The 14,262-nt window shown below is 38.7% G+C and overlaps 1 protein-coding gene across 1 annotated transcript in view; it reads left to right on the forward strand.

Moving 5' to 3' along the window:
- LOC126480818 (mediator of RNA polymerase II transcription subunit 24) overlaps positions 1-14,262 on the forward strand; it is a 147,693-nt gene that overhangs the window by 36,423 nt on the left and 97,008 nt on the right. Inside the window, exons 6-7 of the mRNA XM_050104154.1 lie at positions 4,378-4,540; positions 11,547-11,712. Of these exons, the coding sequence (XP_049960111.1) occupies positions 4,378-4,540; positions 11,547-11,712 (329 nt within the window). The remainder of the gene's footprint in view (positions 1-4,377; positions 4,541-11,546; positions 11,713-14,262) is intronic.

Genomic DNA, 14,262 nt, shown 5'->3' on the forward strand with positions numbered 1-14,262 from the left:
TAGAGAGAGTAGGTTCCTTGAAATGGCAGTGGGCTGGCCACGTTGCAAGAAGAAAAGACAACAGATGGACGAAGCTAGTACTGGAGTGGAGTCCGAGAGAGCACCGGAGGCCTAGAGGAAGACCACCAGACAGATGGGACAAACACATCAAGAAGATCGCTGGTGACACCTGGCAGAGAACTGCCCAAGACCGTCCCACTTGGAGAAGACTTCTGAAAGCCTACCTGAATCCACGACTCGAAGAGGCCACATCATCTAATGATTGAATTGGCTGATGATGATGATGATGATGATGATGATATAAGGCAGATGCCAGTCAGATTCATTGTACGAGCCCTCAAGAAATGTAGTCCACCCATGAAGGAGGTAGCTTATGAAATCTCATTCAGCTAATATGTGAATATTACTGATCTGTCTTCATGGATGAAATACAGAAGATTCAAAGAAGAGCAGTGCATTTCATTATACATTCATTTAGCAAGCGTGAAAGCATGTAAGGGGTCCGTAGGCCCTTACTATAAGTTTTGCGACAGCACAGGTCGACAGGACGAACAATCGATACTGTGTGTCGGGTTGCGAGAGCGAGAGCGAGTGTTGAGACAGTAGAGTGTGGTACGCACTGTGGGCCGACCCGGGTGGAGGTCTGTTGCTGGAATGCAAGACCGTACCGACAAAGGGAGTGGCCATCGCCGTGGTTTAACCCCTTTGTGTTAGGAATATTCGGGAAAGTGAAAAAGTATAATTACTAGTGTGATTCAGTGATATTTTTGTGCCGATATTTGTAATTACGCGTCTACCGCGCAGGCATTATTTGGATTGCAGTGTTGGATTGCAGTGTTGGATTGTAGTGGTGGATTACAGTGATTGAAATTGCGTGTGACGATAAGGAATAACGAAAGGGCCTGTGCTGAGTGAAATTGCGTGTGACGATAAGGAATAACGAAAGGGCCTGTGCTGAGATTAGCCGTTATTAATTCTGTACGACGAAGGCAGTGGCTGTCTCCTTATTTTGGTGTTTTTATGATGAATATAGGTCGCTGATTAATGAAGCTGTGTTGTCGTTCTTCTTGGCACCAGACATTTCTTTATTACAGCATTTTGAGAAGGACAAAGATGGAATGTAACAACTCCGTAGCAGTCCAATCCGATTGCCAGTCACATTAGGTACACGGTCACATTAATTATTATCCATTTGGGCTGCTATCAGATCCCGATCGAGCGGGATAAGTCAGTAGATTAAACCGGAGTGTTAAAAGCATCAGGGAGATGGTTAGCCAACTCCAGCGGTAGGTGCTGCAAGAGAGATGTTCTGAAAAATAGTATGGTTAACTGTTAAAGTTCTGACAGCACATGTTCCTAGAAGAGTCCTTCCTACTATGCATTATGGAAAGGATAGATTGCTATTGCCCACTTAGAAGAGACATTGAGTCACAGACAGCCACAGTGAAAAGCTGTCATACAAACTCCTTCTTCCAAAATAGGAAACCCACACGCACCTTCACACACACACAACTCACACACACATGGCCATTGTCTCTGGCCACTGTGACCCGAATGCGAACTGCAACTACATCTGACATAAGAGGAAATATGTGAGAGTGTGATGGGATGATGGGACATGGTGAGGACTGGGTAGGTCTGCAAGGTGCAAAGTTGGGTGGATGTGCTAGGGTGGGGGAGCAGGAGAGGGAGTGAAGAGAAAAATACTTAAGGAGCATTGGTGGAATAGAAGGTATGTGTTTTGCTGGAGTAGTAGCGAGAAAGGGATAGGTATGTTAAGTCCAGCAGTGTTAGGGGAACAGGAGTATGTTGTAGGGAAGGTTGTTGTTACTCCATCCTGAACTTTCTATTGTTTGATTCCTCCTTTGTATATCTCCCGAAAAGGCCATGACAGTAAAATTAGAGGGTTTTGAGCCCACTTGGAGGCTTACCTGTAATCATTCTTCCAGCAAACCATTCCCTGACTGGGACAGGGAAAGGGGGGAACTGACAGTGGTATATAAAGTACCCTCCGCCATATGCTCTAAGTTGGCTGGTGCAGTGTAGATGTAGACACCACTGCTGATTAAATAAATATCCTTGCATAAAATATTTGTTCTGTGTTGTCACTTTGAGTACACATGTCTACTACCAACTAAGTCCTAGCCTACAGTTCCAGACATAAATGAATGAAAATAAGCACATTTTGTGCTAGCCCTTTCATACATAAAGCACACTCTCTCCCACTGGTAGTCAATTTAAAATTTTAGCTCAGAATTGCTACTCAACAAATATCAGTTAATATGCAGTTTGTAAAAATATGTTTAATTGTTTTGAATGATCATTCAAATGCTATACAGATTATAACTTTTAGGACTGAAAGTTTGTAATTATGTCTGCAGAGTATGCCACGTGGAATTTACACTCTCTGAAAGCGAGTCTCAATCCTCGTTAAAAAATACTAAATTTTTGTAGACTTCCTCCACCAACGATCTTAAATTTTTACTGATTAAAAAGAAAACACTGCTATTACTCAGTCCTAACCAAACCGCCTAGAGCCGACCACATACTCTTCTAGACACACGTGCCCCAGTACCAAAGTACATGAAAGATCTCTTCTCTGATTTCTTCACTAACACAGTAACAAATCAGCTTCATATTTCAATTCATGTTACCTGTTATGCTCCCACTTTGAACAAATCCCAGTCCCAAAGTCAATTTACAAAAAAATTACAAAAATAATACATTCCCAACCAGTAGATAAAATCAATTCAACCCCATCTTTAACTGTCTAATGGACTGACGTAAGTATTAGACTTCTAAAGGGCTGGAAAGTGGTGACCACTTTACACTTATCATTTTCTCCAGTCTATGTGATTCACATCAAGTTTGTACCATCTGTTTCCCACACTTACTCACACTTGGTTGATCACAATTTCAGTGATTCATACTTCACATCATACTGCATTCATATCCTTATTCACACAGAGAACACAACAAATGAAAAAAAAAAACAAAAAAAAAAAAGATATAAATTAATAGTAGCAGTCTGAAATTGAATCTGCTATGTAAATTTTGGACTTGTCATCAAAATCCTTTGTTTTTAGTTGGTTATTTGACAATCAAGTATTTAATTAAAACTATCCACTGACTTTTACACAAAACATATTAACATGCCAGGAAGTTATTTATCATGGATAGTCATAAATTCTTTGTTTTCTGTTTAGTGCACACACATTGCTTGACGTGAACAGCTGTCTAATTCATGTGAAACATATTTTATTCTCAGTCTGTAGAAGAATTCTCTAGGGCCATGACTCACTGCATATGGCAAGAAAGCTTCTGTCAGATTCCCTACTGGTGATGTACGAGTATACTGCTATACGTTACATTGATTACCACATCTTTCACAACTTCAAAAAATCAAAGCATTTTTCAAACAACAAGTAGATCCTGGTTAATGTGACTGGTGGCAGAATTCTGTAAGGATATGATTATAGAAGGTTCTCCACTGCTATGATAGGTGCTTCAGGGTCACATGAAACTGTATTGAAGTCTGTATACGTCGACTTTAAGGAATATTGTTTTAGTTATTGCATAACAACAGTCAAAGTGGTTTTTTTAATGGAATTGTAAAAGACTCAGAAGAGATGCCAAAATGCATAATTGTTGTATATGCTGACCACCAAGAAATTGACTGTATTAGCCCTGTGAGTTTTGATAATGATGTACAGCGAATTGTTTCCACTTTTGATTATGATGTAGGCTGAAGCAATGAATTAAAATTAGTACTAGTCCCAGGATTGGAACCCAGGTCTCCAGGTCTCCTGCTTACAAGGCAGAAGCACTATCTGCTGTGCCACACTGGAACTACAGCTACCACACCTGCATGGTATACCCGTATACTCTAGTACATTCTCCTCTCAGACACAAATTCCAATTGATGTCTCAGCCCACTGGTATTCTCCTTTTAAACTCACATCAGTATTGCAGAGGCTCTTCAGTATTGGAACAGCACCTTAGAAATGACCTAAAGGGGGTTAATTCTGCCTTTTTTTTTCAGGCATACGTGATATACAGATGCGGTTTAGAAGGGTTACAGCAATGGACTGAGGTGTGAAATGGAATTTGTGTCAGTGAGGGAGATGTACTAGGGTATTATGTGTAGCTGTGAGAGCCACAATGCCAGTGTGCCACAGTGAATAGAGATCTGCCTAGCAAGCAGGAGACCCATGTTCGAATCCCGGCACTGGTATAAATTTTGATTCATTGCTTCAGCCTACATTATTATCGTAGATAAAAGTGAGACTCAATATGTCTTAAGAATACCAACTGTATATGTTTTCACACTTGTTAATTAATATTTCTGTGACTCTAAAACTTTTCATTGTGTTAAAGGAAATTGTCCCAGCTTGAAGCTGAAGATCGCAGTACTGATGATGGGTACAGTGAGCCTGTTACATATTGCCTTCAAGCCTTACTTGCAGTTGAAGTGCTCCTGAATCCAAATTCTGATACACAGATGTTTGTTAATGAAATGCTTATGATACAGAGGATAAAGGTGTGTGACAACATTTTGCTGTGATTCCAAATTAACATAATTTCTAGTTCATCTTTAATGTTGGCAGAAATTAATTTTATACTGCTTTGCGGAATATTGTTATAAGTGGCAAAAATTCTAAAATATAAGAGGACAACATACTACAAGAAGCATCTTAAATGTAAAGGATTTTATTTATATATATATATATATATATATATATATATATATATATATATATATATATATATATATGAAATATTTGAAGATGTCATATTTACTGACAAACCACATGGAAATCACAGAAACTGAATTGGCAAAACTTCAAAAATAATATCTATTGTTATCAGCATTGGAAAGTCCAGGTAGGAATATCAACAATGTAGGAAAAGATAGGTTGCTACTTACCCTAAAGAAGACAGTCACAATTAAAAGGCACACAGATATAGCTTTCGGCTACAGCCTTTGTCAGTAAAGACACACAAGCGCGCGCGCGCACACACACACACACACACACACACACAAGCACATCTCATGCACACACGACTGCCAACTCCAGCATCTTGGGCAAAGCTGCTGGAGTTGGCGGTCATGTGTGCTTGAGGTATGCTTGCCTTTGTCTGTGTGAATGTTGTGTGGGTGTCTCTCTTTACTGAAGAAGGCTGTGACCGAAAGCTACATGTGAGTGTCTTTTAGTCATGCCTGTGTGCAACTTGATGTCTCTTCTTTACACTAAGTAGTAACCCATCTCTTCTTACATTGTTGTTATCTTTTGCTATACTGCAGGACTAATAAAGAAGAGTAGCTGCTATGCACCCAAATAAAAACTTAAGGTCCTGGGTCTGGACACTATTGAATATTATTTCAAACATTTCTGTTAAAACTTTCAGGCCGAATCGCCATGGTCTATGTATAAAACTATTCACTAACATTTCATACTCATCTGTAGCAAACATTTTTAAAGATTAAACACTGGCAACTGTGTAGAAGGTTCAGGTTCATCTATATTGTTGGTGAGCCTAAAAATGATTTTAACCCCATGTTTTGCCAAAGCTTGTCTAATGCAACCAATAATATTACATACAAGAAGGGCTCAATTATTTACAGTTGACTTTTAAAAAAAAAATGTATTTCTAATAAGGAGGTGGAATGAGCAGTACACCCAAGAAAAATATTCCCAAGACTATTGAAGAACGACAGACATTAGCAATGAATGCTGTCCTCCCTTTCATAAACAAGAATACTAGATAGCGTTGTAAAAGGGCTCTGAGCACTGTGGGACCTAACATCTGTGGTCATAAGTCCCCTAGAACCTAACTAACCTAAGGACATCACACACATCCATGCCCGAGGCAGGATTCGAACCTGCGACCGTAGCAGTCGCGCGGTTCCGGACTGAGCGCCTAGAACCGCTAGACCACCGCGACAGACATTAGCAATGAATGCTGTCCTCCCTTTCATAAACAAGAATACTAGATAGCGTTGTAAAAGGGCTCTGAGCACTGTGGGACCTAACATCTGTGGTCATAAGTCCCCTAGAACCTAACTAACCTAAGGACATCACACACATCCATGCCCGAGGCAGGATTCGAACCTGCGACCGTAGCAGTCGCGCGGTTCCGGACTGAGCACCTAGAACCGCTAGACCACCGCGACCGGCAGCATTGTAAAAGGATTGGTAAATCAAGCAGTTTAACTCCCATGGAAAAAAGAATAATTCTTTAGATAGCTAAAGCTTTTTCTCTTTCCATAGTAGAAATACACACATTCATACACACAAGCACTTGCCTGTGGCCACAGCAAGACCATAGCCTCGTGCATTGTGGTATTTGTGTGTGGTTGTGTATGTGAAAGTCTACAAGGGAAAGAGCACAAGCTCAAAAGCTGGGATAAATAGTTTTCAGCTGAATGTTTCTATGCACCACACATCAGTACACTATAAATGAGTGGTTGCCTTTCCTTTATTTTACATAACATTGTGAGACCAACATTTTAGTCAAAACAACATTTTAGTCAAAACAGCACATTTGCACATTTGTTTGTGTACAGAGGCAATAGAAATTTATAAATATTATAATAACATTAACAGAAGGGAAGAGATAGCCAACCGTGCACAAAGAGAGGTATTTTAATAACTTTTTTTTTTCATATATCCATAATTGAAATGGACGACTTCGGAGGTCAGCTAGTATAATATATGTTAAAAATGACGAGATTCCTCCAGCTGTATTAAGGTGTTGGTTTTATTGGCAACTAGTTTCTATGTTGTTACAACATCATCTTCAGGCCCATACTTTATTGGCAGGTAGTACCTCCACTGATGAATCATGCTGTGTTACACCAACTACAGTTGATGGGAGAGTTACTACCTGCCTTCCGCATGGAACATGCCTATCTCACCATTCACTACTAGTGTTAGACACATACGGTTACTGTCAACAAGTATGGGCCTGAAGATGATGTTGTAACAACTTCGAAACTAGTTGCCAACAAAACCAACCCTTTATACAGCTGGAGGAATTTCGCCATTTTTTGACATATTTTAATAACTGGTTGCTTGTAATCGAGAATGTCACCAGTCCGAGAGAATCATATGGACATCAAGTGACAGTTATCTATTCCTCTGAAGGAAAGGTATACAAACAAATCAATGGCCCAGCTATGGGCACCGTCCTATGCTCATCTGTTTAAGGGCCATCAATAGGAGACCTTCCTAGCCTCCCAAAACACCAAACCCCTAGTCTTGTTCAGGTTCTTTGATGATATCTTCATGATCTGGAGTTGGGACTAAGACATCCAATCTTCATTCCTTCACAACCTCAACATCTTCTCTTCTATCCACTTCTCCTGGTCTCCTTGAACCAAGTGTGCCACCTTTCTAGACATTGATCTCCTCCTCTCTGATGGCTCCAACCACACCTCTGCCCACATTAAATCCACCAACCACCAACAGTACCTACATCTCAGCAGCTAACATCCCTTTCACATCAAAAAATTCCTCCCATACAGCCTGACCACACAGGAACAGCTTATATGCAATGACAAGAACTCTCTTGCTCAATATGCTGAAGATCTCATGAAGGTGTTCACAGACAGGTTCTATCCCTCAGACCTAATCCACACACAGATCTCCCTCACCATTTCTCCGCACACTCCAAATCCTCTCACCACCCCCGAGAACCAGCCACAAATGAGTGTCCCCTTCACCACGCTGGAATGGAACAACTGGGTCGCATCGTTTGTCAGGGCTTTGATTCAAGTGAATGCGTAATACGTTTGCTATTAACACAGTTCTCTACAGAGAATCGTACAAAATTAAAACAAAACTGTTGTTTTTGGATCTAATAACTTGAGTTTGACATGCAGCGAAGAAAAATACATTCACTGTTAATACATTATTGTATGGGAAAGCATAAGAAATGAAAAAGAACAGGTTTTGATGTTGCTGAACAACAGTCATACAATAATGTATAAATGAATACTCTGCCATTTGATTGTATTGTTGTTTATTTAATTACAACCTAGGTTTCAGCCTTTTATGCTATTTTAAGTGATTGAGTTTATGTCATTAACATATATTGCAGGACATCAAGATCAAAATTGGCAATAAATTAAGAAAAATATTGGCTCCCCACAAAATTTCAGATGTAAAATCATCATCGTGTAAAGAGATCACTATATAATAGTGCTCCCACTGTTATTTACTGATCTTTTTACAAGATGATGATTTTATGTCTGGCATTTCGTGGGGAGCCCAAATTTTTCTTAATTTGTGGCCAATTTTGAGCTTGATGCCCTGCAATATATGTTAATGACGTAATCTCAATCACTTGAAAATGGCATAAAAGGGTGGAACCTAGGTTGTAATGAAATAAAAAAAAATAGTCAGATGACGGTGTGTTCATTTAAAAAATGAAAAGAAATAGAAATTTTTGTGTGTGAGCTAATTGCTAACAAAGAGAGGTCCCCACTGGGAGGGTATCGACTTCGGAAACCATATATACGTTAGTGTAGGTTACGGCTCCAGGTATCACATTCTGGAGCATTTCACCGTAGTGGGCCCTCGTTTGCAAGTAATGGGCAAAAGAAGAAAAAAAAAATTGTGTGAGAAACTATACCATTAAAATAGGGAACACGTACTATCAGCTGAAATTGTGCAGTGCACATCATGTCTCCTTATTGTGTGAGAGGTTGTGGGTTCAGATCTTGTCAGGTGCTATAACTTCTTTTTTTATTTTCAAACCCTTATTGAAATGGCTTTGATAGCTATATTATTAAATCTTGAAGCAAAAAATACATTTCGGAATCCATTGCACAACCAATAGAAACTTTTGTTTTTAATCAAAACATCCATTTTCGAATGTTTAAATATGTATGCCTAAAGATAATTAAAATCAGATACACAAGGATTCCAAATTAAAAAAGAAAGACAATAACAAAAATGTGATGTAGTGGAAAAAAATTAATACAATGTTTTCAACAACCTTTAATCCATGTGTAAGGGCTGAACATCTAGCTCTTTCGCTTACAATTCTGCCCCGTCTGCTGACTTGATAGAGCTGTTGCTGATGCCAAAAGCAGTTGTCTCCATTGTGTCTGACTCAGCCTTGTCTGATATATCCTCAGATCCACGCAACAAAATGTTACTGTCATTGTCTGGTTGAAATTGAATAATTACGCTCTCAGAAGCTTCTTCCATAAGTAGTGTGTGTCTGTGCCAGTATTCATCCATAATAGTTTTCACTTTATCACATGCCTTCTTCCAATCGTCTTTTGTAATGCTTTGTATTGCAGCCATAGTCATTTGTTTAATTTGGGAAAGGGTAATGTTGCTGAGGTTGTTCGATGAAACTTTCTGTTTCATTAAATTCCAGACAAGTTTGAGGGGGCTAAGACTACGGTTGTAGGGTGGAAGGCATGACACTGTAGGTCCTTTCCCGTATTCTTTCAGTGCTCTGTCTAATGTTCTGACTTGGGTTTGTAATGTTTCACAATTTCCGAGACCTCATTGCATGTTAAATGTGCGCCGAACGGAATTTTATACTTAGCCAGCCATAATTGTATATCTGCTTTACTGGAGATGTGTTAGGTGCTTTATTTTCATGAACACAATGGTAGGGTGCATTGTCTAATACCACAATACTTCCACCCAGAGTATTTGGTATTAGGCACTCTTTCAACCATTTCATATATTTTTCACTGTTGATTTTGTTGTGATAATCTTCCAGTGTTGATCTCGAATCATAGATGAGCTCTGCACCATCAATGATCCCCATTTCTCCTCCTACATGATCCACTATTGCTCTTTGTCCAGAAGTTTCATTTTTCCACACACCTGGTATGTCACTATGCTGCCAACTTTTACTGACAGTATAGTGTGTATGCACTCACATTTCAATGATACACACAGCAGGTTTCTTTGCAACTTTCTCATTTTCTCTCAAAGTTTTAAGAAAGCATGCACACCATGCTACAATGTCCTCCCTCTCAACCAGAAATGTTCATCTACTTTTACGTTTTTTGAAACAAAACCCCATATCCTTCAAATATTCCAGAAAATGTTTTATTTCCCTGAGAAACTAATGTATGTGTCCTACTTCACCCAATTGTAAAGGTATTTCTCTTTTAACATTGTAAAATTCCAAAAATTTTCTTTTCAGTAAACACTTATCAGAGTCATTGAGACACTTCATTTTCTTCCTCAATGTCTTCTTCCTTGGTGTCAAAATTTTTTGATCATTCTGTCTGGCTTTTGTAACATCATTCACAACATTACACACTGTCCTTACACTCATTCCTACTGCAGCTACTGCTCTCTCCAGAGGTTGTCCTGATAGTGATGGTATTACCAAACCTTTCTGTTTCTCTTCTCAACAGAACTAAACTACATTAGTGATCAAGACTTTTCTGTCTGAGAATACTCTTCGATAACGTATGTTTGTGCAATCACTATCCATTTCAGCAGACGCTAAGTATACACGATAGTAGTAACACACCGTGACAATAGTGTGTACACTGCTGAGCCATGTGCGTCATTCGTGTAGTGTCAAGTGTTGTCAGACACCTTAGGCCTCATCACTATGTAAACAAAGCTTAGTTCCATGTTCTGCCATTGGAAATTGTAAAATGAACAGGTAATGACTTGGTCCAATATTAGGGAGCACACATTTTCAATAAATTACCAGCAACCATTAAAAACTTTGTTTCAGATAAACCACAACTTAAAAAGGGTTTGAAAGACTTTTTGGTAGACAACTCCTCCTACTTATAGGTGAATATCTTAAAAAGGACTGTTGAATAAGCTTAAGTAAAAATGTGTATTAGAGTCTAGTTTTGACAGCACTTGGTCACTGTACTCAAGATTGGGTATTTTGGATATGATAAATTTATTAAAAGTGCGTAAACATGTTTCATTATATTATAGTGTATTAGCTTTGTAAATATTAGCAGTTCCAGTTTACTGTAATGTATTCACATATCTTGACAATCTCCTGACAAATGATTATGGAATGAGTATTATATTCAAATGTGGTATATTTTTTATGTTATACTTTCTGACATGTTCCACTCCCACAAGAATCATCTCATTTTTGGGTTTATGCAATGAAAACTGAATCTAATCTAATCTAAATGTATGTAATATGTATTTGTGCAGCATATACTTAGCCAGTGCCATGAACTGTTAGTAGAAATAATAACACATACAGTACCAATCTGTATGGAATATTGTTATTAATGTTTACGATGCCCTCTGAGTTACAGTGTATGTTTCTGACATGATAAAAGAAATGAACTATGCAGTTGCTAGTGTTTCATCTCTGAAGATGTCCCCTACCGACTGGGATGAAATGAGTGAATAGCGTATGTGTCAGCCATGGCCTCTAAGCCCAAAACTTTTGATGAAAGTAAACAATTAAGTGATAACTTAGGCTGTTCTCCTACAGTTATTGCCTCTCTTTTTTTCCTTTGTACTCTGGAAGCATTTTATTGCTATATACATAAACACATCAGTAATTTCTCTTTCAAGGCGTACAATTGTGCACGGTTGTATTCAGAGATTATGCGTGCCTGCTTAATCAGCTTAAATGATGTCCTCGAGACAAGCAGTGAATCTCAATGGGGAGCCTTCACATTTCTCAAGGTTCCTCAAATCCTACTGCAACTTCACCGGCATCATTTAGCTTCAAGATCTGGTACGTATCATTGTTTAAAAATAAATATTTGTTTCAGTCATTGTGTGTTGTACTTTGTAATTAAACCTTATGCTTACAGATGTGTAATAGTGAGACTGTAATAGAAGTGTGTATACCTTTGTACATTGTGTCTCCTTCTAACATCATAACAAATATAAAATCTTATAACAAAAAATGTTTTAAAAATTCAGCGAACACTGTGTAACCAACTTTGGCAATTTAAAGTCAGTTAGCAAAAGTATTTGAGAAAGTCTTTGAATGATAAGTTTTCAGAAGTGATGTTCTGGTTTAAGAATGTGATAGCAAGGAGGCCATGGTCAAGTTCTAAAATGACAGGTGTATGATGTACTCAGTCAGATCATTCATTCAGAAAAGATGGTGTGTGCAACAGAAACTAGGTGTAAACATTAGAAAGCAAGGTTGATGTTAATAACTTGTACTTCTAAGAATTTTTTAATGAAAGATTAGAAGACCTGTTACTCTTTGCTTCATTCCATTTTAATTTTCAACATATTTCATTGTCTTTTCTCATCTATTTCTCACCGCCCGCACCTACTTCCGTTACGTACAATGCACTTAACTTGTGTATTCTTATTAACTCATGCACAATGTTTTAGTAATAATCTCTGTCTTGCATATTACCTTGTCTTCCACCTTTAAGCTCTCAAGTTTTCAAATCTCGTCCAATGCAGTCCCCAACAATAAGTCTTTCCTTCTCATCCTGTATGGTAAGTCTCCCCTGACCAGCGGTTCTGGGTGACTTTCCCAAAATCTACCCCTTTTCCTAGACCTCTCCAGTCCTTCCCCTTCATCCCTTCTTCCTTCCCCTTCAACCCTTCTGCCTGAAGAAGGAGGCACTGGCTCCCAAAGCTTACCAATCACAACAGTCTTTTATCTGTGTGTTCTGACACCTCTTAGAGAGAAGATTTTTTTATCTACCCAATTAAATAATTTCATCAATAATTGATTGTTTTCGTTGTTATATATTAAGTAAGGTCTAGTTATTTCAGAATTTACAAGCTGTTTCTGAAAATTTACATTTCCAACTGCATTATTCCCAAAATCCCAGGTATCACTGGCAGTAGAGTATTCAAATTTTCAGGGAGTTGCAGTGTAGATATACTGAGTCCTCTCAGCTAAAATAAAAATGTAATGTTAAGTATAATTAAAATTACATGGGAATTGGTACAAAAAATTAACCACATAGTTAAAATATTTTATTTCCCAAACCACTGGCTGAAGTGCAATGACTTTATTTCAATGCTCTAAGAAAATAATGTGTAATATGCTGTATAGGTTTCAAGTCCATTGCTAGAGTGGTTTCTGAAATGTAGGGAAGTCGAGTAACAAAATTTAACATTTTCAATATAGGGTGTTACAACTCCCTTTAAGGTGTTGCTCGACACTATTTTTCTTTTCCCGCAGAATTTGTAATTAATAAGTCTGCAGAATATTAATTTTTACATTTCGTGGTCATTCATAGCCATGCTATCCGTGATTGACGATACTGTAGATAGAACCAACAGTGCACTTAGTGCGGAACTAGAACCATTTTACGCGAAGAGTTTTGGTGTTTTCAAAATAAGCTGACCAGTTTTTCCCCAGTTGCTATCGTGTAGAATGTGGACACTATATATTGACAGGTGGGTGCCACCATAAGCAAACTAGAATTTTGGCTGCCGGAGGTGTGAGGAATGGTGTGGGGAAGGAAGCTCCATCTAGCCTCTGGCAGGGCAACAGATGTCTTGCATCGCTGTGAAAGCAGAAATGACTACTTGGTCACCAGTCCCTTCTGGTTTTATGGAGGTCTTAATTAAAGTCTATGGTGGACAGGATTAGTTTTTTCACTTATTTTGAAATAAGAACAGAAAACATCGAGCTAGGGAATAGCCACTGTTCCTTTGCTTGTTGAGGTTGGCAGAGTGTTGTAAATGAAGTTTTTCAGTTCTGACCTTTAGATGGAGTCAAAATTCAAAGCATGTGCCACCTAAAACTGCCATGTTAAGTTTCAGCATTATATCAGCTTTTGAACTTTAGCTAGCAGACAGATGTAAACGTTCCTGTGTTCAAAGATTCTAGGTCACATTGCTGAGTATTATGTTGCACTATGCAGCATGTATCTTACACAGACCATTCTGCCATCTTCAGTTGGTGGTGGCACCAGATAATTGAGCGTGCTGCTACATTGTTGCTTTTGTGCACTTTTTATATTGCAAACACGTTCCTACACACATTATCTTAACAAACTGGGCTTTGCCAGATGATGAATAATACCAGTAACGGAAAATTACACTCCTGGAAATTGAAATAAGAACACCGTGAATTCATTGTCCCAGGAAGGGGAAAATTTATTGACACATTCCTGGGGTCAGATACATCACATGATCACACTGACAGAACCACAGGCACATAGACACAGGCAACAGAGCATGCACAATGTCGGCACTAGTACAGCGTATATCCACCTTTCGCAGCAATGCAGGCTGCTATTCTCCCATGGAGACGATCGTAGAGATGCTGGATGTAGTCCTGTGGAACGGCTTGCCATGC

The sequence above is a fragment of the Schistocerca serialis genome, chromosome 5 (genome assembly GCF_023864345.2).
Source record: "Schistocerca serialis cubense isolate TAMUIC-IGC-003099 chromosome 5, iqSchSeri2.2, whole genome shotgun sequence".
Lineage (NCBI taxonomy): Eukaryota > Metazoa > Arthropoda > Insecta > Orthoptera > Acrididae > Schistocerca > Schistocerca serialis.